The 24737-nt window shown below is 39.2% G+C and overlaps 1 protein-coding gene across 5 annotated transcripts; it reads left to right on the plus strand.

Annotated features, from left to right (window-relative positions):
• The first annotated feature begins 1526 nt into the window (after nucleotides 1-1526).
• Nucleotides 1527-20739, plus strand: usp36 (ubiquitin specific peptidase 36). 5 transcript variants are annotated; one of them, XR_008153094.1, is made up of 21 exons: nucleotides 1527-1681; nucleotides 5126-5387; nucleotides 5493-5714; nucleotides 6134-6244; nucleotides 6497-6599; nucleotides 6689-6756; nucleotides 7480-7550; nucleotides 7643-7725; nucleotides 7890-8001; nucleotides 8082-8222; nucleotides 9068-9168; nucleotides 9257-9392; nucleotides 12578-12931; nucleotides 13427-13633; nucleotides 14097-14212; nucleotides 16398-17036; nucleotides 17271-17485; nucleotides 17709-17894; nucleotides 18084-18129; nucleotides 18286-18401; nucleotides 18538-18672. XR_008153094.1 is itself a non-coding variant. In XM_052552065.1 (21 exons), the coding sequence occupies exons 2-20, from the start codon at nucleotides 5135-5137 to the stop codon at nucleotides 18667-18669; spliced, it is 3366 nt and encodes a 1121-aa protein (XP_052408025.1). In that variant the 5' UTR covers nucleotides 1527-1681; nucleotides 5126-5134; the 3' UTR covers nucleotides 18670-18672; nucleotides 19232-20739. The 5 variants fall into 5 exon arrangements, 4 of the variants coding, with proteins under 4 accessions (XP_052408025.1, XP_052408027.1, XP_052408026.1 ...); XM_052552065.1 differs by lacking the exon at nucleotides 18084-18129 and adding an exon at nucleotides 19232-20739; XM_052552067.1 differs by lacking the exon at nucleotides 18084-18129 and adding an exon at nucleotides 19232-20739 and having other exon boundaries at nucleotides 17271-17470.
• Nucleotides 20740-24737: the final 3998 nt, after the last annotated feature.

Below are 24737 nucleotides of genomic sequence, written 5' to 3' on the forward strand. Positions count from 1 at the left end.
TACAATGCGAAGCAGAAAGACTGAAGTAATTGTGCCTTGAAGGGTTTATGGGACAGGTGATTAGACGGCTATGCAGACAGGCTAGTTTATGTCTTAAGATTGTGTTGAAATTTTCATCATAAAGAAAAAAAATGCTCTTTTATAATTAAAGATACACTACCAATCAAAACTTTGGACACACTTGATTAAATCTGTGTTCCTCTGTTTAAATTAAATTACTTTTTAACTCTCTCACAAACACACACACACAAATAGAACATAGTTTTTGTCACTACATAATCCCCAAACTTTATTTTTGTGCTGTTTCATAGTTTTGACCAAACTATTATTTTAAAATGGAGAAAATTGTAATCCTACCAATATATAAAGTAGTCATAATAGTCAGAATCAGAACCACTTAAGTGTGTCTAGACCTTTGCTTGATAGTGTACATCAGAAAGTGAATTTAATCCATGTGTGTGTAAATCATAAGTAAGATGAAAATTCTATATTGTACTGTGCATGTAGCAACCTACATAGATCTGGCAATGATGTATGTATTTTGTAATATATACAGGATTTTCTAATTTAAATCAAACTTATCTGCTTTGAATGTGTCCAGAACATATATGCAATTGTTTTTTTGTTTTTGTTTTGTTGAAATGGTTGAATTAGTGAATGGTCTAGACTCAGAAAAATGCATTGAGTGAGAGTTATGTTGTTTACCCATGATACTTTTTGTACATTTGTGTTGTTTCCCTTAGTCCTTCGATAATTTTTTTAAAGCAGTGTGAGATTTCCAGTGCTGGAACCATTGGGAAGACTTGTTGAGAGCTAGCCTTTGCATGCCTTTTAAAGTCAACTGATTATCATTGTTATAACTGTTATAGTACTCATGAATAAAGGAGCAGAAATGTCCACTGAAAGAATTATTATTTTTCATTGTTTGTTCAGTTACATATGCAGCTGTATTCATTTCCATGTGCCCCACCCCATATTATAACATATTTTATATATATATATATATATATATATATATGTTACCTATGCATAATTAATATAGATTGCTTCCCGGTGTCCATTGGGTTGCGAGGGGTGGTGGTGTGAGGGGAGGTTATGGTCTAACCTAATTCAAACAAAGACCCCTCAAATGATGACCCCCTCTTTAAAATATGCATTCAATACAGTGCAAGGAAAATCATTACATAATTACTTTTGCCAAATTATTTTTTATATACTGTAATAATATAAGAGTATAAGGAACTTATGAACTTTTATGCTTTGTGTCTACACTGTTCACTTGACAGTTTTTCTATAAACTATTATAGCTAAATTATAAACCCCTTGTGACTCTTATATTTTTCAGCGCTCTCTAGCGACCCCTGCGGTGAATCTCTTCCAGCACATCAGGCAAGCCTTCGGTCCGCACGTATGGTCCTCGCACTCCGCCGGTGACCAGCGCATGAATCGACAGGCTGGTCCATGTTAAAAGTTAGACTTGCCTCCTCTGATTGGACACTGCGGCTATGAATGGGAGATCCGTTCTCAAAGCTGATTGGCCGCTCCGTCACGTCAATCACGCGTGCACACGCCCTTTTATAATGCAGCATGGGGCAAAGAACGTAACAAAATGAAGGCTTCGTAGCGGGATATAGCTTTAACATCCGAGCAGATCAAACGATTCGTAGTTATTCACGGATGGGTACGTATTTGATGTTATTAAAGTGCATTAGGAGGCGAGTGACGGATGAATTTGTGTTGTTTCTTCAGAAACCCCCTGTTTGAGGGCAAGCAGCACATTGCAGCAGTAACATGAACGCCACGTTTGCTTTGCGAGGCTCAGCTCAAGAAGTCTGTTACATTGTTTCTGCCTTAACCATCCAGCCGACCGCGATCTGTCTCTACATGTTACGTTGAATCCCCAAATGTACAGAAACGGTGAACGCTGTCGAGGAAATAGCAGTGTTTACGCTGAAGCGGATACTAAAGTAGCTTGTTAGCTTGTGTCTGGCAGCTCATATGGCTCTAACCGTAAGTTAAATGTGCAGTCTTGTGGTAAACAACCCGAGATGTTAACCGAAAGCTTGTAGCTTCAACCCAAAATCACGTTATTATGGTTATTCGTAAGCTGTCATCATGATGTCCTTGATCATCACATGTTTGTGAATGCATAGGGTTTCTAACAGCTGCTTTGTAACAATCTCTAACAAATGAACTGTAAAGCTACTTTATATGTAATATGTGTCGGTTGTTATTTGCTGATGGCATCCACACCCGAGCTATAGTTTACACAAAGGGCGAGGGAAGTGATTTTGTAATATCGTATTTACTTTATCATTAAACTTCGCGTTTTATAAACGTGCAGATGTTGATGTAGGAGATGAGACATACTTAAGGCCGTGTCTCAATCCAGCTGCCCTCCTCCTAGAGCACTTTAGAGGTGTCGTTTGGCGCGTGCTGCACGTGCGTGTAATGGACAACACACTGAAACACGATTAGAGAAATATAAACTGAACACTAAACACATTTAATAAACCAGAACCTGGAAACCCGACAGATAAATCGTGATAGTGGTTATTGTTTACTAGTTATAATGCACACGACACGAGTCCTGAACACGTGTTTTCAACCGGAAATACACTTTAAGACATTACCTCAAGAATACTGTAACACTGATGTATGGATAATGAGAGTTATTAGTCTTCTAAATTTTATAATAAGTTAGTAGAACACTGTAAAAACTACTTTATTTCATGTAGTCTTAATTAATGGCAGTTTTATTCTGTTGTTTTAGTGAAGTCTTGTTTTTTTAAAAACTTGTTTTTATACTGGGTCAGTTTTATAGTTAGGCCTACTGTTTCCTGTCAAACCTTTCTAAACTATGTCACGTGTAAATAATATTTCTATTGTAGATCAGTAGGTGTAAATGATAATGTATTGTGTTCAAGATAACTTTGTCCAAACTGCTGAATATTTAAACAGCCATGTTGTATGTTTGCTATCAGCCGTTTTGTATCTGAACAAACTAGTGTTGCCAGATTATTCTCTTTTGATGTAATCGGTCAATGTAAATCCGTTTGTGAGCGCGACGAAACAAAACCAATAAAACCCATTACAAACAAGGCATTTGTAGCATCCAGAGTGGGGACATAATTACTGATTGTAATGACATCGTTGTATCGTTGTTGGGATATATTGGCAGTAGAGTGAAGAGATGAATGTCATAGTCCACTCGAGCTGCACACAGGCGCAGGTTGTTACATCGCTGTTTTCGGCTGACCGCAGCTCATGCACGGCTGTGTCACCATTACTGGCGAGCGCACATGAAGGTTAGTCTGCCCTTGTGGCTCTGATGCATGTGCAGCCGGCCTGCTGCTCCTCAGCTCTGTACGTCAGCACTAGACCTGATGAGTAAGCCCATGCAGGACCCAATTCAGCCCTACTGTACTCCTGTGTCCTTAATGCACCAAATTGTGAATCTTATTTGTTTTCCTGAAGATCTATTGCGACTTTATCTGCATGAAAAATTACAGGCAACCAAACGAGATGCTTTGCGATTATTTCTAAAGAAATTTGTTATTTATATTCTGAGGCACAGAGCTTTTATTTTGTCAATTCATGTCTTTGTGTAATCCAAATGTTCTTTTATTATTTAAAAGCAATCATGTAAAAATCATAATATTTACAATGTTCCTTTATTTGATGTTCGTTCAAGAAATTGTTCACCCTACAATGAACGTTTGCTGATACTTTACTCCCCATCAGGCCATCCAAGATGTAGATAAGTGTGTTTCTTCACCAGATTTGGAAAAATGTAGCATTGCATCACTCATCAACGGATCCTTTGCAGTGAATGGGTGCCGTCAAAATGAGAGTCCAAACAGCTGATAGAAACAGCTTGCCTATAAAACCGTGAATCCATTCCAACAGTTAACATCTTGAAAGATATACAAGTATATCATCGATGCATTTTAACTTTTGGCTAAAATTTGTGCTGTCTATCCACAATATTTCTTTCTCCAATAAAACATTCTTCTTGTCTGAAATGGGAGAGACATATGAACAGATGAAGTACCATAATGATGAATTTGTTTATTGCAGAAACAAAGCTTTTCACTTCACAAGACGTTAGTTGTTGGACTGGGTTTGTGTGAATTATTGTGATGTTTTATCAGCTTTTCAACACTCATTTTGATGGCACCCATTCACTGCACTGAGAAAAAAAAAATATATATATATATAATAATAATCTAAATCTGCTCTAATGAAGAGACCGGAAACTCATCTTGAATGGGCCAAGGTTGAGTGAATTTTATGCAACGTTAAAAAGTTAATAATGAGCAATCCGTTTGTTACAATATTTATTAGTCTGTTAACATTATGAAAAAAAAAAAAAAAAACTCTTTATTGTTCCAAAGCATCATCTGATTGTAATAATGTTTTCATAAATGCTGAAATTTAAAAATGAATAAGTCCTTTCGAAGTATTGTTCATTTTTAGTTCATGTAAATTATGCAGCCAACTAATATTAACAGTGGGGAAATTTGTGCCTATGTAGTATTATTTTAAACTGCTTGTATGTTGTATTTATTGCTGTGGTCTTAAGAAACTGTTTGGATGGCCTGTTTGATTCTGTTACATCATTTATCCTCAAAGGCAGTCATATTCGCACCTGATAGATGTGCTCTTTTCTCTAGTAGCAGTGCTGCAGCTGTTATAACAACACAACTTCCACCTCCTAACTGTTCCCACGACTGTATTCAGTTCAGACGCAGAGCTTGGATGTTACATTTCATGCAGCTTTGTGCAAGTTATTATCTGTCAAGGCATGCGAAAGCTCTGTGGTTTTTAGCTGACCGACACTTTCTGTAGTTTCTGGTGTCTTGATTGGTTTGAGCGGATTTACACGCTCCTGTTTTTCTATTGCGTCTCGCAGGTTTGTCAGATGAGTTTCATGATATATTGGCATAAACTTCATTGAGTGGGTTGAATATGTCAGATTTAATGTTCTGGATTAACTATGTTTGTTTTGAAGAACTGAAAAACTTCTAGCTAATCAAGTACATGTTTGAAAATCAGAATTTCTGAGAGCTTTAATAATGGAGCATTTTCTCTCATATTCGTTCTTCAATCTGTTTGTATTCAGTGAGACATAATGCCGATAGTGGACAAGCTCAAAGAGGCCCTGAAGCCGGGCCGCAAGGACTCCAGTGACGAGAGCGACCTGAACAAGTTGCTGGCTTCATCCGCAAAGAAAGTGCTTCTGCAGAAGATCGAGTTTGAACCTGCAAGTAAAGGCTTCAGCTACCAGCTGGAGACCCTCAAGACAAAATATGTGATCCTGAATCCCAAGAATTACGGAGCTGCGGCGCAGAGACCGACTGAACCTGCTCAGATCAAGAGACAACGTAAGATCGGCAACACTGTTTCAGTGCATTTCTCAGGGGTGTTTTTCAGTTTCATTGTATATGGGTATTTCTTTCTTAATAAACTGGTCTCGTCTTCTGCGACAGTCTCTGAGAGCTTGAGCGTCGGGCACACCGATGGGATCCCTGCTCCGCAGAAGATGCTCTTCCCTGGAAACAAGCTGTCCATGAAGTGGGAACGGGTGTATCGGGTTGGAGCCGGCCTCCACAACCTGGGCAACACCTGCTTTCTAAACTCTACCGTGCAGTGTCTCACCTACACCCCGCCGCTGGCCAACTACCTGCTCTCGAAGGAGCACAGCCGGTCCTGTGAGTAACCGCTTCAGTGAATATGAGAATGTGAATGATTGAACCGTGTATTGAAAGCCTGCACCTGCTCGTGCTTAATGTGATAAAACTTAGTGTTCAACTCTCTCATATCTCTCAACAACCTGGATCCAAAGACTTGTGGGAAGGCCTGGGTCTTAATTAAAAATGCCAGTTATAGAAGGAACAGCTATTTAATTTGACACGTCATGATTTTTAGCTATTTTTGGCTTAGTTTAAAGCTTATTTTGTGTTATTCTATATAATCTTCTTTGAACTTTTGAGAGAACTAAGAACTAGTGTCTCACCCTCACTCCTGGTTTAGAGTTTACATGATCTAAAAACTGCTTGGGGTTGCTTGTTTGTGCCATTTCATGTCTGTAATTCACTATGAATGCTGATCTCCCTTTTGTCTCCTTCAGGTCACCAATCTGGATTCTGCATGATTTGTGTAATGCAGAACCACATCATCCAAGCCTTCGCCAACACCGGCAATGCCATCAAACCTGTATCGTTCATCCGAGATCTGAAAAGTAAGAGCTTTCTCATAAAGCTGAACCAAGTTTAAGCAAACATGCAGCACTTTCAGATGTCTTTAGAAGCCAAAAGAGATAACATGCTAGTTTCAGGAAGTGCTGCTAGTGACTGCAGTGGACGTGTTGAGTCATAAGACTTTGGAATGTCGTTTCTGTTCATTAGCCCACATTTTTCCTTTTCTCTATCCCTTTCCTCTGTTATCCTGCGACATAACCTGACTCTTTTTTTTTTTTTTTCAAATCTTTTAGAAATTGCTCGGCATTTTCGGTTTGGGAGTCAAGAGGATGCCCATGAGTTTCTGCGTTACACCATTGACGCCATGCAGAAAGCTTGTTTGAACGGTTATCCCAAGTAAGACTACAACCGTATCTAAGTCACTGCAGAAACCAAAAGAGTTTGTCTTATTGGATCAGAGGAATAATGAGCCCTTCTGTTCACAGACTGGACAGACAAACACAGGCCACCACGCTGGTCCACCAGATTTTTGGGGGTTATTTGAGGTCTAGAGGTAAGCACAGACATCACGTCAATTGCTAAGGTAAACATGATGCATTGAGATCCAAGAGTGTGTTATCTAATAAAAGTGATTTATTTTGCAATCAATAGACCGAGTGAATGTCATTGTGCTTTCACGATTGTTACGTTGTTTCCTTTGCCTAATGTTATGATATAAGCTATATTACCCAAATTTATATATAGATAAATCATAGAAAAATACTATAATAGATGCACTTCCATTGAAAAATAAATAGAAGTATCTTTTGCCTCCCAAGGCTTGCTTTTATTTGTTCAAAAATACAGTAAAAACGTTAATATTGTGAAATATTATTGCAATTTTAAATGTCTGTGTTTTATTAGAATATGTATTTTAAAATGTAAAGGTTTCATTACTGGGATGCAAAACTGAATTTCCAGCATCATTAGAGTCACATGATCCTTCAGAAGTCATTCTAATATGCCAATGTAAAGGCTCAAGAAACATTTCTCATCATTATCAATGTTGAAAATGTTTTTTGCGGAAACCATGAACAGGAAGGTCAAAAGAAGAGTGTTTATTTCAAACCGAAATCTTTTATGACACTATAAATGTCTTTACTGTCAGTTTTTGATAAACTGAATTCTTGAAGAATAAGAGAATGCAGTTTAAAAAAAAAAAAAAAAGATTTTGCTGACCCAAAAAGCACACAATGTAAGAATCTGTATCTTTATGCTGGTTTCTTTGTTTTTGCAGTGAAGTGCTCTATTTGTAAAAGTGTGTCAGATACGTATGACCCAAACCTGGACATTGCTCTGGAGATTCGGGTGAGTTTCTGAAAGCCCTGTGGTTCAGTCACGTCAGGATGATGAATGTGTTTTGTCCCAGACTGAAATCTCCTCTCCCCTTTCCTCTTCAGCAAGCGGTCAACATCGTTCGTGCTCTGGAACTATTTGTCAAGCCTGATGTTTTGAGTGGCGAGAATGCCTACATGTGTGCCAAGTGAGTTGTACAACCATAAGCATCGGTCTTTCTTAGAAGTTTGTTCAATACCATCAAAATGTATTTATGCAGGCCGCTCAAATTCTTGATTCAGTGAGCAACCACTCAGAAGTGTGTTAGCATCTCGAGCCACAGCTGTTTATCATGTTCTGTTCTTGCTTTAGATGTAAAAAGAAGGTTCCAGCGACTAAGAGGTTCACAGTCCACAGAACATCAAATGTGCTGACGCTGTCACTTAAACGCTTCGCCAACTTCAGTGGAGGAAAAATTACCAAGGTTTCATCCTATACATGCCAATGACACTCAAACTGGCCTTTGTTCTGTGATCAAGCTGCTGACTGATGGTTTTCTGTTAGGACGTTGGCTACCCAGAGTTCCTGAACATTCGCCCGTACATGTCCCAGAGCTCAGGCGATCCAGTGATGTATGGCCTCTATGCTGTCCTTGTGCATTCAGGGTACAGCTGCCATGCTGGACACTACTACTGCTACGTCAAGGTGAGCGCCATATCAAGGTTATTTTGTTTTTTTTTTTACATTTATTTATTCATTGTATTAAAAAAAAAGTGTTTAGCAGAAAATATTGTAAGATGAGACTGTCTTTGGGGATTTTCTACAAGTACTGTGGTGGAACCATGGTTTAGTGAGGCAGTGTATTTCATTGGTTTACCATGGTTTTCTATTGCTACATGTCTCAGAAACCATGTAAACCACAATTATTTTGTTTTGTGGTAAAACAGACCAAAAGGCTGTTGATTTATAGAGTGAAACATTCAGTTCTGAAAGTAAAAATCCAGTTCAGTGATAACTTATGAACCATTACAGACAGACCTTCTGTGAGCTCAGAGGTTGTTGATCAGAAGTATTTGCATTTGTTGAAGCCGCCAGTTTGCTTTTTTTTTCAAGATTATTATTATTTTTTTTTTTTTTTATAATGGTGTTATACAGCAGAATTTCTGGTGAAAACCATCTATTGCTTAACTCTGTAATTGGTCACTACTCTCTGGAATACTTGATTCTGATTGGCCAGTCACAGTATTGAGCTCTCAAGTCTTTTGTATAATTTCACCATTGTCTCTGGCAACTTCTTTCCCCACCAACGCAAATAAGAAAAGCTCAATGTAGATAATGAAACTCTATGTTGTAGATTATGTTGGTATTTTATGGTGAGCATAAAAACCTTTGAAGTCCCCAGTTAACTCAAAGATCAAGGAACCAATAAGAGACCCAATGAGCTTGATGAGAGAACTTTAAAGGAGCATTGTTGGAAAATTCTTTTTTTTTGTACTTTTTTCATGCTTAATTGCTATGGCTAATATTCTGACACGCATATCCTTTCGTAGGCCAGTAATGGACAGTGGTACCAGATGAATGACTCAATGGTGCATTCCAGTAACATCAAGGTTGTCCTTAATCAGCAGGCCTATGTCCTCTTTTACCTGAGGTAAGATTCATGTTCTTACATCTACGCTTCGTTTTCTAGCAGCCAGTAGAGATGCCTCATTTTTACAATCACATCTTTTCTGTGGCAGGATCCCTGAAAAGAAAAATACAGATGCTTCAAATATAAAGCAGAACATGGTGCACTCTGGGAGAAATAATATGACACCAGAGCAGCTGAAGAAGAGCACACTTAGTGGACCTTTGTCTTCACCACAAGTTACAAAGGTAGGAAAGTCTTAAAGGAACACTCCACCGTTTTTTGAAACAGGGCTTATTCGCATTATTTCCTACATTTAGATAGGTGGGCAAATGCATTTTTGTGTCAGTGCATGCATTGTTTTAGTTTGACTGGGTCGGCGTTAGCTTAGCTTAGCACAATGAATGGAATCCTTTGTTGCCAGCTAGCATGGCCTGAGTAAAAGTGATCAAAAAAATAAAAGAAACCCACCTAATTACTTCTTGTGGCCTGCGTATTCACAACGAGTACAAATAGCGATCCAGATTAACACTAGGCGATTTCCTAGGCAGATATTGACTTGGGACTATATTATGGGGAAGCACAGGCGAAGCACTGCTGCTTAGGCAAAGCACTGCTACTTCGGGGCAGAGAATCACGCAACACATGAAATCCCACGACTTCCGTCAACATACCGGCGTGAATAGCAGCTGCCTGGGTATTTTCCTTACAGTACACGAATGGCGATGAACATGGCTGATTTTGAGAGAGACGGAACCATACCTATTTGAACCAGAGTTTACAGAAGACGAGCTGCGTGCTTTGGAAATAGAACGACAGGAGGAGGAGGTTGCGTTCGCTCAACAGCCTGAGGACGTGAGGATGAGAGCCAACATGAACTGGTGGTGTGAATGTGGGGGAATATGCCAATCTATAACCGACGGAAATAGAGTGTCTGTGCTGTAGAGAGTGGGACATGTTTTTGCCATTGATGACCAGACTCAACACGTCAGATCAAGATGAGCGTGCCCGAAGTTGTGTCAAATCTACAGAGGATTTCACGGCGCTGATCCATTCCGCAGTATTCGATTTTTTTTTTCCGGTGTGACAAAGTGAACTGGAAAAAACGCCCCACGCCGAATGGACCAAATGGACAGCTGTCCACAGAGTAAGTGATTATTTTAATCATGACGCATGTATAGATCGACCCATATTATACCTGTATTCACATAGAGTTGATGTTTTCATGTGTTGCGTGATTCTCTGCGCCGAAGTAGCAGTGCTTCGCCTAAGCAGCAGTGCTTCGCCTGTGCTTCCCCATAATATAGTCCCAAGTCAATATCTGCCTAGGAAATCGCCTAGTGTTAATCTGGATCGCTATTTGTACTCGTTGTGAATATGCAGGCCACAAGAAGTAATTAGGTGTTTTTTTTTTTGTTTTTTTTTGTTTTTTTTATTAACAAAACTTTTATTAATCATAGATTAACTCATAAAAAAACATTTAAATTGTTCAACAATTAGGTGGGCATCTCCCTAAACAAGTCAAACGTCACCGTTACGTACGTAATGTACGTAACCTTCCCAAAGCCCCAGCGCAAATTCACTGACCTTGGTACTAAAGGGGCTGCTGGAGAAGGCCACGCTGCTGTTCCGCCCGCACAAAGTTAGTGGAAGGGATTTCAACCTTCGGAGAAAGATTGCTTCAAATCTTCCCTATTTGATCGTACAGCTTGGCAATGATGATGGGGAAGCGAGCCAGGACAATAGAGAGGTCTCAGGAGGGAATCAGGGGTGTCCTATGAGGATGTAACCTTCTGGCACCCCTCAGGAACCTAACGATCAGGTCATGCCTCCCCAGGGACCAGCCATCCACTGCATCATGATGGGCTGCAATGGCAGCCACATACACTTTCAGGGTGGAGGGTGACAGCCCACGCTGCAACCTTTCTTGCAGGAAAGAAAGAAAGACTCTGACCGGGCATCTCCGGGGGTCTTCTCAGTGAGAACACCAATTCGTGAATGGACTCCACTTCAGAGCATAGGCCTGCCTCGTAGAGGGGGCTCTATCCTGAATCACTGCTGGTGGCAGATCACTTAAATGGTGCCAAGCCCCTGAGAGAGGAGGTCCCTCCTCAGGGGGATGTGCCAGGGATGAGCTATCACAAGGAGCATGAGTTCCGAAAACCAACAGGACCTGTTCCTCATCCTCCCTGACCTTGCACAGCATCTGTGTGAGCAGGCTCACTCGGGGAAACGCATACCTGCCCGATGCCAGCTGTATGCCAGTGCATCCGTGCCCAGGGGGGCCTGGGACAGGAAGTAGTACAACCGTCTGGGGATGGAATCGCCATTCCCTGGGAAAGGTGAGCTGTCGTGAGAGAGTGTGGATAGCGCGTAGTGACTTGAGCCACGTCTGACTCCAGAGGAGGAGATGGCGGGCAAGATGAGACATGCAACGTGATCGTAGACTGCCCTGTCGGTTGATGCAACAGAGGCTGAAACTGCCGTAAGGCTAGATGCACTGCCAGCAACTCCAGATAGTTGATGTGCCAAAGCAGTCAAGTTCCTCTACAGGATCCTGAAGCTGCCTGCCCGTTGCATGTCGCGCACCAGCCCGTGTTGAAGGCATCTGTTGTGATCACGACATGACGGGACACTTGTTCTAAGGGCACGCCGGCCCGTAGAAAGGCAATGTCCGACCAGGGGCTGAATCGGTGGTGACACATTGTGTGATGGTGAAACTATGTGTACCGCAGCGTCATGCCCATCTCGGGACTCGGGAATGCAACCAGTGCTGAAGTGGCCTCATATGGAGCAACCCGAGCGGCGTGACTGCGGTTGCGGATGCCATATGCCCCAGGAGCCTCTGAAAGTGTTTCAGTGGTACCACTGTCCTGCCTCTGAAGGAACTTTCAGCTTGAAGGAACTTTGCCTCTGAAGGAAAAGTTCAGCACTGACTGGGCATGCTTGCTTGTGAGCTGTGCCGTCATACTCGCCAAGTGTTCTCTCGGTTGACTTGAAGCCCCAACTGACTGAGGTGCCGGTGCACCAAGTCTCTGTGATCGCACAACTGCTCTCGGACCTGGCCGAGATAGTTGAGGATCATGATGTCCACTTCCCAGAGTAGGGCAAGGGCGCCCTCCGCGACCTTCGTGAAGACACGGGGGGACAGGGAGAGCCCAAAGGGGAGGACCTTTTACTGCCATGCCTGACCCTTGAATGCAAACTGCATAAATGGTCTGTGGCAATGGAGGATCGAGACATGAAAGTACGCGTCTTTTTGGTCTCATGTATATCTCTCATGTGACGCAAAGCCTCTTTGGAATAGAAGTCACAGCACATTTCAGACTTATTCTAGAAATAACATAATTATGTCTAGTGGGTTAAACAGTCAAAAGAGGCTACCCCTGCATAACATCACATTTTTTCAAAACCAATTTTTTTCCTTTTTCAGAAGCTTGATCCTTCTCTGCTGAGGAAAATCCAGTCAGTGGATGGGGGTCTTGGTATTCCAGTAGTGAGAAACTGTTCGGGGGTCCAATCGCCGAAGATGTCTAATGGTACGGGGAACTCCCATGCCCTCCCTAAGCCGGCCAGTGGACCCACACTGATCGAGGAGCCCTTTAAGAAAGTGAAGAAGCCCATACCTCAGCCTCTGTCCCACAGAAGCACTCCTGCTCCATCCAACGGCCTTCCCAAATCTGACTCTGACAAGAGGAGCAACAGCGAGGGCCGTGGCCTGCCATCATCTACCTCACTCAAATCCCTGTCTGATAGTTCCTCAGCAGACACCTCCTCTGAGTCTAAAGTAAGTTTTACAGTTTCCCTTTTAGTTAAAAGCGGTCATATGATGCGATTTCACGTATTCCTTTCTCATTGGAGTTTTATGAGTTCTTGGTGCACAAAGAATATCTGTAAAGTTACAAAGACTAAAGTTGAAATCCAAAGAGATATTCTTTGTCAAAGTTAAGAGTGAACCACACTCTCCTAAAACGGCTTGTAAGGAAGAAATACAATGGAAAATAGAGAATTTAAGGAAAAATAAAATGGGTTTCATGTGGCCCTAGATTTAAAAGTTGGCTCCATGGAGTTTAATTGTGAGCAAACGAGTTACGTTTCTATTCATTCTCAAGGCTTAGCAAACATGTGGAAAGCATTTCCTTCCTCAATATTGGTACATGAATATTGTGATCAATTTCAGTATAATATAACCTGATAAACAATGTGATTTTAATATTTTTGGCCAAACCCCATCCAGCCTTATATTGATGTTCATCTTGGATTTTTTTGTGTTTTCTCTCAGGAGTCTATTGGCACGAGGAGCGCACCTGTTGGCAGCATGTCTGGTGTGAACAGTCCAGCATCTCCAGCTAAGAGCACAGAGCGTGTGACCTCAGAGGAGCAGAAGATGATGAAACTCAAACCCCAGGCCCTCACCAATGTCTCATCAGAGCCCGTCAGCACCATGTCCCCCCCGCCCGCAAAACGACTCGCCCTGTCCGCCAAGAAGGTCAGTCTACCAGCTCCATCAACCCTTGTTTCATCTGCTGGTGGTTTTTAAGACCGTTTGTGTGTTTGCCTTGCCATGTCTGTCCACTCCTCTCCTCGTCGATGTACGGGTGTTGAAAAAGTATTTTCTTCAAATCTGGAGCCTTGACATGTTTGCCAATAATAATATGTTTACGTCTTTCAGCTTATATCTGTCTTGTGGGTTCGCAGTCTGCACTGCAGTCCTTTTTAAATTATTATTTTTATTATTATTTTTTTTTTTTATTTCTAACAACTTCTAATTCTTCTCTGCTACACTTTCTTTTTTTCCTTCCCCCTTCCTACTTTTTCTTTCTTTCTTTTTTGTTTGGTCTTGATTTCTTTCCCATATGGTTCCCTTTGTCATTGTCACGTTTCATGGCTGTTTTTTTATTTTATATTTTTTTTTTAGACCACAAAGTTTTTATTTATGTCAATAACTGCAGGCCAGTCCCCGGCAGAGCCCGAGCAGCAGCACTGAGGCCCCGCCCCCTTTATCTCCTCATCTGTCCAGTGACCCCTCTCACCTTCTCAGCTGGGCCTCAACCCAACCGCACCACAGGTACTCCCTTGCTCTGAAAGTGAGAGCAGATTTGGCTGAATTTTAAATCACCAAGCCTTAAAAATAGATCAAAATAGCGCTTTTCACAATCCAGTCGATTCCAGTGGAGCATATTTGATATTTATATTTGACTTGATGTAACTGTTAGGAATATGGGTGTAGTCTATTAAGTTGTACACAAACAAAACTTTTAGTTATTAATGTTACATTTAAGTTTAGGCTTTTGGTCGGTGTACTGGATCAGAGCTGCTTTGCTGCTGTCATGACACTCGGCACACATCTTGCTAGCTTTAGACTGTGCACATCCCACGTTTCCCTGCTTAAAATCTAATGAGCGGAGGTTCTGTTTTAATGCAGCAAAGTTGCAGAAGGTGAGCAGCTCTTAATTTTTTTAGCCAAATTCTAATGATTGTATCTTTCACTGACAAGAAAACCCCAGAAATAATTTTGGAAAGTTGTAAAATAAATGCTTATTATAAATATAGTGATTTCAGAACTGAAAAGTTTTGATGATAATAGTAGTGTGTGTGTGTGTGTGATGTAAATTGGTTCATTAGTCATTGCTGGCCAGTGTTTGGAATAACGCTGTTTAAAAGAACAGCGTTAGGTAACTACGTTATTTTTTCAGTAACGGGGTAATCTAACTTATTACTTTTCCCGTCGTTATAACGCCGTTAACATTACTGGACGTTAAATGCGGTGCGTTACTATGCATTGATTTAATAAGCTATGTAATCCGAACGCTCCCCTGGTTTTTCATCAGCAAATAAAAATAAATAAAAAAAACCTCAAAAACACGCACGCACGTGAGATTCACAGCAGCAGCAAAGATGGCGAGTCAGGAGCAATCCAATGAAAAGTTGGCATTTTCAAGGTGGAGATATAAGCACTACTTCAAATTCATTGTGGTCAAAGGCAAGAACTTGCATGTAATGTGTACATGTAATATGTGACAAATGCATCTACAAAGCTAGTGGCCAAAAACACTTTTCTTACAAAGATAATACTTGGAAGTGCAGGATAAAACTCTTGCTGTCTGTTGACGTGCAATAAATATTGAAAGTTATGTACAAACACCTGTTCTACTCATTTTAACTGACTTGTGATAACTGCTCAAAAAACTAAAAAAATCTTTGACATATAGCAACTTTTTTTTTTTTTTTACAGTAACCCAAATAGTTACTTTCCCTGGTAACGAGTTACTTTTATTATAGAGTAATTCAGTTTCTAACTCAGTTACTTTTTTGAACAAGTAGTGAGTAACTATAACTAATAAGTGTTGCTGGCAACTAAAAAAACAAACAAACAAACAAACGCGTTGAAAGTAGTCATGAACTGAGTCTTCTGAATGCTTTATATCAGGAATCTCCATTTCAGTTAGGATTTAGTTTATTTATGCACATAACTTTAATCTTTATTCAAAAATATTAAAGGGATGGATCACCCAAACATTTCACTCCGCTATATGCCACGCTAGAGAAGAAAAGTAGGTTACAATTTCCATTTCTACTGACTTTAAAATGAAAGTCTGAAGAACTAACTTGCATTAGTCATAATGCAATAGAAGTAGCGACAGATCTTTTCTACCATATTGTAATGTACATGAGATTGTAATAGATTATCAAAGTATTATGATGTTTTGATAAATTGAGGTAAAAATAAGTAAATAAAAATAAACATGCACGGATGAATCGTTCACAATAAGATCAAAGTGTAAATTATCATTTCATGCTGACTTTAATCTTCGTGCGTTTTTTCTTTTTCTTTTTCTCTTTATAAATACCGGAAAAAATAATGGTAATGCCTTAGTTTAGGCCAATTCTCAATATTGCTTATTAGAATGGATATTATTTGTATACTGACTGTTCATTAGGACTTACAAAAGCTCATATTAATATTTTATTCTGCATGACCATACTTTAGATCCCCTTACTCTACCCCGTACCTAAACTTAACAACTACTAACTAATCATAAGAAGCAAATTGGCAAATTTGTTAATAGTGGGAATAGTCATAGTTAATAGTTTGTGAGATAAGTTTGTGTTAATGGAGTGAATTAGACCGAAAAACAACAAATTTAAATTTAACAAACAAAATTTAAAAATAACTGAAATTATCTATTAATTATCTATTCTCATTTTACATTCTACTGTTAATATTTAAAATCCTTCTTTCTTTTGCACAGATTTTCAACTCATTCACTCAACCTGCAATCTTCACATTCAACTGACCATCTTAAAGAATTGAAAAGTCCCCTTAAACGGCCCTCCTCCACTCTGGAGCCGCCCGCTCATGCTTGCTTTCCGCAGACCAATGGTTTTAAGCCCAGTACACCCAGACCAATCCAGAGCCAGGACCCATCAGCCTCAGCTACAGGAGTACCCCAGGTACTCATTCCCACTCTTAAAAAGAAGAAAAAGAAACTAAAACGACGACATTCAGAAGTAGAGCAGGATGCCCCTAAAGCCTCGCCCCCAGAAGAACCAAAGCCAAGTACTGAAAAAAGAAAGAAGAAGAAGAAAAAGAAAAAGAGGAAAAGGGAACAGGAGGCAAATGGTCTTGCAGGACAGAGGGAGTGTGTGCAGTCCCATCTCGAGCCCCATCAGGATGAGGACTGGTGTCTTGGAGAATCTTGGACCATCGTTTCAGAAGCCAAAGAAAAGGAGTCTGAGACATCTAGAGCAGCAGATAACCGTGAGACCAAACCTCAGTCAGTGTCTCTGATTGACCAGCAAGACACAGACCCCGTCCTGAAGAAGAAAAAGAAGCACAAACTCAAAGAGCAGCTTAAAGAGATCAGCAATGGAGTCGTGACTTCAAAGTGGTAAGTTGGTTACTGAGATCTTTAATAAACTGTGTTTATTTTGTTGTTGTTTTTTTTTTAAACATACACTGGGGCTGTGTACTTGGAATCCAAAGTATATTTCAATTTTGATGCGTGAAGTCACTACCAATATCAAAAAAATTACAATGGTTGCAACATATCTTTAAATGCATAATGCTACTGTACAACTTAATTCACTTTAACTGTCCAAACTGTCTTATTCTTGTATTTCAGTGCTGTTGTAAAAGAGGTTAGTGGTGCAGACACAGAGTGCCTTGGAGAGACCAAGACGAAAAAGAAAAAGAGAAAACTAAAAGATTTCAGAGAAGAGGAGGAGAGACCGAGGGATAAAGAAAAACCTCACCTAGAGCTTCAAGAGACCAATGGAGTCAAGTCTCCTAGTCAGATGGACAATGTGGGCAAGCAGAAATCTGGTAATCCTAGCACAGGTGGTGTTATACTATTCTGTTGTAGACTTCATAGATGTGTTGTTGTTGTTTTAGTACATAGGTCTCAAACTCAACTCCTCGAGGGCCACAAGCTTACAAACAGGTTTGATTTGAGCTGTGTCCCTCCAGTACTTGAGTTTGAGATCACTGGTTTAGTATTTTAAAGAACAATGGGGCGGTTCATTTGCTTTAAGGGCATCATCCATAACTACTTCTGTTACAGCTGCCATGATTGTTTGGGACAGCCAGGTAAAAGACGGCTACAAGCGCAACCAGAAACATCGAAAAGCAGAGGGCACATCGAGAAAAGACCCATGCTCTGCTCCTATGGGCTGGGATGGCAAGAAAAGCTGTGATGTGGTCGAGGAGCTCCTCAAGAACTCCTCAAATAAAGCTTATGGGACTGAGGGTGAGTTTTTTTTCTAGTCATGCCATCTAAACATTTTGTGCAAACCCTCTCCATTTCCCTGAGACTTGGAGAAGTTAAGATTCAGTTACAAGTAGTTCTTAAAGTAGTTCATTGTTAGACATTTCATATGAAAACAGACAATTTCTGTTTGTGTTGTGATTCATTTTAAAGGCCTGTTTTTGTGTTCAGAACTATACTGGGGGAAAATGAATGATGGAAAAACAGAAAACAATTGGTAGTTGAATTCTTACATTTTATATGTACTTCCTGTTTACTCTTATGTGAAGCACAGGAAAAGTGATTTAAGATTAACCAAATGACTTTGTTCTCAACCACACCTATGCTTGAATTCTGAAGTACTGAACGCATCTTGAATGATTTCACTCAACAGTCCTCAGTTGGGAAGGAGATCTGTCGGCCGTTAGCAGAGATGCTGCAGAGGATGCACGCTATACCCAAAACGAGACCGTCATTGACGAGTGGGACAGGGAGTTTGACAGTGGAAAAGTGAGGACTGTCATTAACTTTTACGCATTGCTTACTCTAGGTTATATCATAGTACATGGTAGATTTTATTGTATCATTGTATATTTTAGTGTTCGGCCTACATATTAAGTAATTTAATCTCTTTTCTCTTGAATAGGTAAAGAAAATGAAAAAATACAAAACTGAGAAGAGGAGGAAGGGAAATGTCTTCCAGAAGATCCAAGAGCATCGTAACATGTGGTCAGTCACACCGGGAGGCAGACGGAGCAGTCTGGGGTTTCGCCATTGAAAGGTACACTTTTTTTTTTTCTGTTAATTTCTAGCAGTAAATACTTTTCCTTTGCCAGCTATAAGATTACTAAAAAAGTATACATTCTTTCTAATATACATTAAGGAATTTGTAACATTTTGAGTTTTTATTGTCTTTTTTTTTTTTTCCTAAAGTGGCCAATCGCATTAAGCAATGTCCTTTTGGTGAAACTAAAAACATAGGTCGAGTCTTCACACTAGTTTTAGCAAGAAAAGATTTGTGCTCCAAAATAAAGCCTCCATCAGTAAAATAATCTGTAGATGAAGGTGGTTTATAATTAAAACCTCTTGCAAATTCACACACTGCTGTTCGAATGTGAACATTTTTATTAAAAATAAGTGAACAAAGTTTCGTTTTCCTTTTATAATTATGTTTTGTAAAGAACAGTAGCTTGAAATGAATTGTTGCATCCATAATTTTATTTTATCTCTCTACTTAAAACACTAGCAGAGTGTTTAAAATAGGCAGATTATTATTATTATTTTTATGTATTTAAACTTGGATAATGTTTATAACCAGCTGTTTTCCTGTCTTGCTGCAGTTTTAAATGTGCCCTGACCAGACCAGTAGTCTTATTGGATCAGCAGGAGTCGCATCTGTCCGAGGTTCTTCTGAAGAACACACGAGCGCAGCAGTACTGTGAAATCAAGCGATGAGCCTGAGGTTTTCTCCTGAGGCTTTAGTCACCAGTCTAAAATCCAAAACACACACCACTAGCAGTGCCATAATGATCTTAGGATCATAGGAAATAAGACAAACCGGAGAGTTTGCACCCTGTTAACCTTTGATGATCTGAATTATTCTTATTGTAATGAGATTAAATGTTTACCAGTGCCAGATTATTTAGTGATGATCTGAGGTCTTTTATTGAGAAGAAAACCCTCACACTTTCTAAAAATGGGGAGAATGTAGCCCCTCCCTCAAATGACTCAACCAATATCATTGTTCCCTTCATGGATCCTTTGCTCGCTAAATTATTTAGCTTTTTCATATTTGGGCCAGATGTTTTCAGGCAGTTGTTTGCCTGAATGAATCATCTCTCTGTTGGAGGAAGTAGTGTTTTTACACAGACACAGACCTGCTTGCAATACATTCAGTACAAAACCTGCTTGAATCCTAGTCCTCCTCCAACTCCCCTCTGCAGTGTTCGATTTTTGTCGTACTTTTAAATGGAAATGAATCTCTTGTGACCATTTCTGCCATTTTTATAAGATTTCTTCCACCATTTCCAGTCAGACGACGTTGGTCTTTTATGCACAGGGGTGCATACAACAATGCAATACATTTCATCCATGTGAGCTAAAACACAAAAAAACATGGGCCTTAACACAAACCACTGTGTTTCTGTGGAGTATCCCTTTGTCTTTGGTTTAGCGTCTCATCCTGTATCTCTTTCCTACTCTCTATGCAACTACAGCAATCCCTCGGATGCCCTGCGAAGGGTTCAGTCCAGGGAAAAACTCGACAAAAGCTGGTCCAAATGTCATCTGTCCGTTCGCAGTGCTATTATACATTGTGTCAGAATGATGTACATGCTTATCCACTGAAGAGCGTCACAGGAGTAAACCGATGTGGAAGCTTTCCTATTTAGGACATTGTACAGTCTACCTTGTGCTCTCTGTGCCCTCCTCCTGTCATCCTTTCATGAATCCTTGGGTTTTAGAAAAGTTGCCTTGGTTTAATTTTAAAAAAATGAATAGAACATATTGCAAATTATACTTATTAAAACATGTTCAAATGCACAGTGCTAAACTGAAGCCTAATGGATTTAAGGTTTGTGGAGTTGTAAATGGGAAATTTTATTAACCAATAGATGTGTGTCTGGAAGGTCTTGTTCTGGACTCAGACACAGAGCGTTCTGTAGGATATGTCTGTATTCTCTTAGAACCGAGATGTTCTTTTCAGAGACTGAAAGCTGAAGAACACAGGAGTGTCTTTGTCATATTTGAATTGATAGTTCTGTACCTAATGCCTTTTCTGAAAACAAAGTCATTCAGTATTGCAAATACATAAATATAAATATACTGGTGCAATAAAATTTTGATTTTATTGTGTGTGTGTGTGTGTGTGTGTGTGTGTGTGTGTGTGTGTGTGTGTGTGTGTGTGTGTGTGTGTGAAAATCTTGGTTTTCAATCCAATAACAGAAAATCTGACTTTGTAATATAAAAGTTTTGTATTTTGAGTGTTTCAATTGAGAAAAAGTAGTTTTTCACTAGATAACTGAAGATCGTTTAACATTACTATCATAAAACAGATGATGTGCTTATATTAAATGCTAAGTTAACCTATATCTTACCTTGATCTTTTTTTTTAACTTCACATCAAGTTTGACTGCTGAGATTGACCAGCCTAAAAATGAAAAATAAAAAAAATGTTTCCAAGATCAAATTTTCAAGAGTATTTTGTTTCGGCTTGGACTTGAATGAGCTGGTCTTGTTTAGTCCTAAAAATTCTGATCTTTAGTCTAAAAGACTGTTTTTAAGACTATCAGGACCTTTAATCTCAAGCTGGTTTTAACTAGTCGGAGCAAATATGGTCTTGGATTCAGATTGGAGTCCAACTCTTGTCCAGACTCGAGTGCTTCAACACTGTTGCGGAAAGATGTGTGACCTTTTAGTAATAATTTCATAAACTGATTTCTTAAATCCTAACATAAGTGTAATTTAGTCCTTTAGAATATATATATATATATATATATATATATATATATATATATATATATATATATATATATATATATATATATATATATATACAGTCTTGTTCAAAATAATAGCAGTACAATGTGACTAACCAGAATAATCAAGGTTTTTCGTATATTTTTTTATTGCTACGTGGCAAACAAGTTACCAGTAGGTTCAGTAGATTCTCAGAAAACAAATGAGACCCAGCATTCATGATATGCACGCTCTTAAGGCTGTGCAATTGGGCAATTAGTTGAATTAGTTGAAAGGGGTGTGTTCAAAAAAATAGCAGTGTGGCATTCAATCACTGAGGTCATCAATTTTGTGAAGAAACAGGTGTGAATCAGGTGGCCCCTATTTAAGGATGAAGCCAACACTTGTTGAACATGCATTTGAAAGCCGAGGAAAATGGGTCGTTCAAGACATTGTTCAGAAGAACAGCATACTTTGATTAAAAAGTTGATTAGAGAGGGGAAAACCTATAAAGAGGTGCAAAAAATGATAGGCTGTTCAGCTAAAATGATCTCCAATGCCTTAAAATGGAGAGCAAAACCAGAGAGACGTGGAAGAAAACGGAAGACAACCATCAAAATGGATAGAAGAATAACCAGAATGGCAAAGGCTCAGCCAATGATCACCTCCAGGATGATCAAAGACAGTCTGGAGTTACCTGTAAGTACTGTGACAGTTAGAAGACGTCTGTGTGAAGCTAATCTATTTTCAAGAATCCCCCGCAAAGTCCCTCTGTTAAAAAAAAGGCATGTGCAGAAGAGGTTACAATTTGCCAAAGAACACATCAACTGGCCTAAAGAGAAATGGAGGAACATTTTGTGGACTGATGAGAGTAAAATTGTTCTTTTTGGGTCCAAGGGCCACAGGCAGTTTGTGAGACGACCCCCAAACTCTGAATTCAAGCCACAGTACACAGTGAAGACCGTGAAGCATGGAGGTGCAAGCATCATGATATGGGCATGTTTCTCCTACTATGGTGTTGGGCCTATTTATCGCATACCAGGGATCATGGATCAGTTTGCATATGTTAAAATACTCGAAGAGGTCATGTTGCCCTATGCTGAAGAGGACATGCCCTTGAAATGGTTGTTTCAACAAGACAATGACCCAAAACACACTAGTAAACGGGCAAAGTCTTGGTTCCAAACCAACAAAATTAATGTTATGGAGTGGCCAGCCCAATCTCCAGACCTTAATCCAATTGAGAACTTGTGGGGTGATATCAAAAATGCTGTTTCTGAAGCAAAACCAAGAAATGTGAATGAATTGTGGAATGTTGTTAAAGAATCATGGAGTGGAATAACAGCTGAGAGGTGTCACAAGTTGGTTGACTCCATGCCACACAGATGTCAAGCAGTTTTAAAAAACTGTGGTCATACAACTAAATATTAGTTTAGTGATTCACAGGATTGCTAAATCCCAGAAAAAAAAATGTTTGTACAAAATAGTTTTGAGTTTGTACAGTCAAAGGTAGACACTGCTATTTTTTTGAACACACCCCTTTCAACTAATTGCCCAATTGCACAGCCTTAAGAGCGTGCAAATCATGAATGCTGGGTCTTGTTTGTTTTCTGACAATCTACTGAACCTACTGGTAACTTGTTTGCCACGTAGCAATAAAAAATATACTAAAAACCTTGATTATTCTGGTTAGTCACATTGTACTGCTATTATTTTGAACAAGACTGTATATATAAACTGCTTTGTCTTGAAAATGTGTTTAACATGCAGGTATCATGCAGGTAAAGGTGCCTGGCACGTTTTAATGCTGAGCAGAGTGTGAGTGAGCCCATTTTCCTCTATTTTTAAAGAAATTAATTTCTGTTACTTTTGCATGACCTGTCTAGTCGTCTGTGCTTCCTGGATACTGTCAAACGTTTGTGATTCAGAAGCATTTGGATCATTTAGTGATTAGGTTCTATAACTTTTCCAGGCTTCAAAATCACAATAATAAAACTGTCTGATATTTAAGTGAAATTTGTTTTTATCTTGGCAGTGCAAATCATGCAGGGACAACAGAAGTTTACTTTATGTAAATTTTATGTAAAAATGATCCAAATTCATAGACAAGAACAAACAGGGCTTAATGAAGGATTAATTTAGTTGGGCTCCATTTTTAACTATAGGCCTAATGTAGTTCACGCATTAAACATTCTGACTCTATTCTGCTAAAATGGTTGATTAGCCAAAATAATTTGTCTTATTAAAAACACTTTAGAGTTGACAAATATCAGGATATATAATCAATAGACAATCTGTAATGTACCTCTTGCATAAACTGACGGCTATTAGTCACAACAGGTAATTAAACTTAAAAAATTAAGTTGGGGGGCGGGGGCGGGGGCGGGGGACATATAAAACAGACTGATCGTTTTGTGACGTTACACATCAGTGTATCGTCACAAGCTGCAGCATTTAATTTGGTTTTATTTGTGTAGGATTTTTTTTTTTTTTTTTTGGACTCTCAAAGCTGTGATTCCTATCCACTTCCATTATATGACTGACTGACTGCAACGATTTGAGTTTAAAATCTCTGTTTGTGTTCTAATGAAGACACAGACACCTACATCCTGGATGCCCTGGGGTTAAGCAGATAAACTATCAAATAAAAATCTAATTTTCATTTTTCGGTGAACTGTCCCTTTAATATTCTGTTCCCAGCAGCCAACATGATGAATCAAAAAATAAACCACTTTCTTCATCAGCATCTTCATTTATTGTACTATGATCTGGACAACTCTGGTCTTCGGTCTCCTTATTAAATAAAAAATATTTTCAATAGTATATCACGGATTTCTGTTGTTTTCTCCTGCAGTTGCTCTTGTTTTGGATGCCTGTCTCATCATTTATTGTGGTGAATGTCAGCTCGCAGATTTATAACACACTTGCAAGTGCCTCAATTCCACTCTCAATAATTTATATGGATATGTTTGTCGGATCTAATGAGAGCTTTCTTCTTTTTCTTCCTCTCGCGGTGTTTCATGACTGTTGTGAATTTTCGTCACCCACTGGTTGAGATGATAGAGATACTGTGATCAGAAGTGACCCCAGTTCATTTGTGTACTGAACATGTTTCTATCAAACAGTTGGCTGGTACATTTCAAAAATGTGTAAATTAATAACACCAAAAGGGGAAAAAATTATATTAGATCCATAAATCACTCACTTCTCTTGAATAAGTCATTGATTTAACATAAAGCATCAGAATCTGAAAATGAAAACACTACTGGTCAAAAGTTTGGACTTTTTTTATGTTTTGGAAGTCTCTTACACTCACTGTAAATATTTGATTATTAATATAGCAAAAATTGTAAAATATTATTACAATTTGATTGTAATTTATTTTAAGAT

This window comes from Carassius gibelio, chromosome B3, assembly GCF_023724105.1.
Source record: "Carassius gibelio isolate Cgi1373 ecotype wild population from Czech Republic chromosome B3, carGib1.2-hapl.c, whole genome shotgun sequence".
NCBI lineage: Eukaryota > Metazoa > Chordata > Actinopteri > Cypriniformes > Cyprinidae > Carassius > Carassius gibelio.

Excerpts from the sequence above, each read along its gene's own strand:
- usp36 (XM_052552065.1), top strand. The coding sequence starts at position 5,135 with ATGCCGATAGTGGACAAGCTCAAAGAGGCCCTGAAGCCGGGCCGCAAG. Across the intron at positions 6,245-6,496 it reads GTTCATCCGAGATCTGAAAA|AAATTGCTCGGCATTTTCGG; the intron begins GTAAGAGCTTTC and ends CAAATCTTTTAG. Across the intron at positions 17,486-17,708 it reads ATCTGGTAATCCTAGCACAG|CTGCCATGATTGTTTGGGAC; the intron begins GTGGTGTTATAC and ends CTTCTGTTACAG.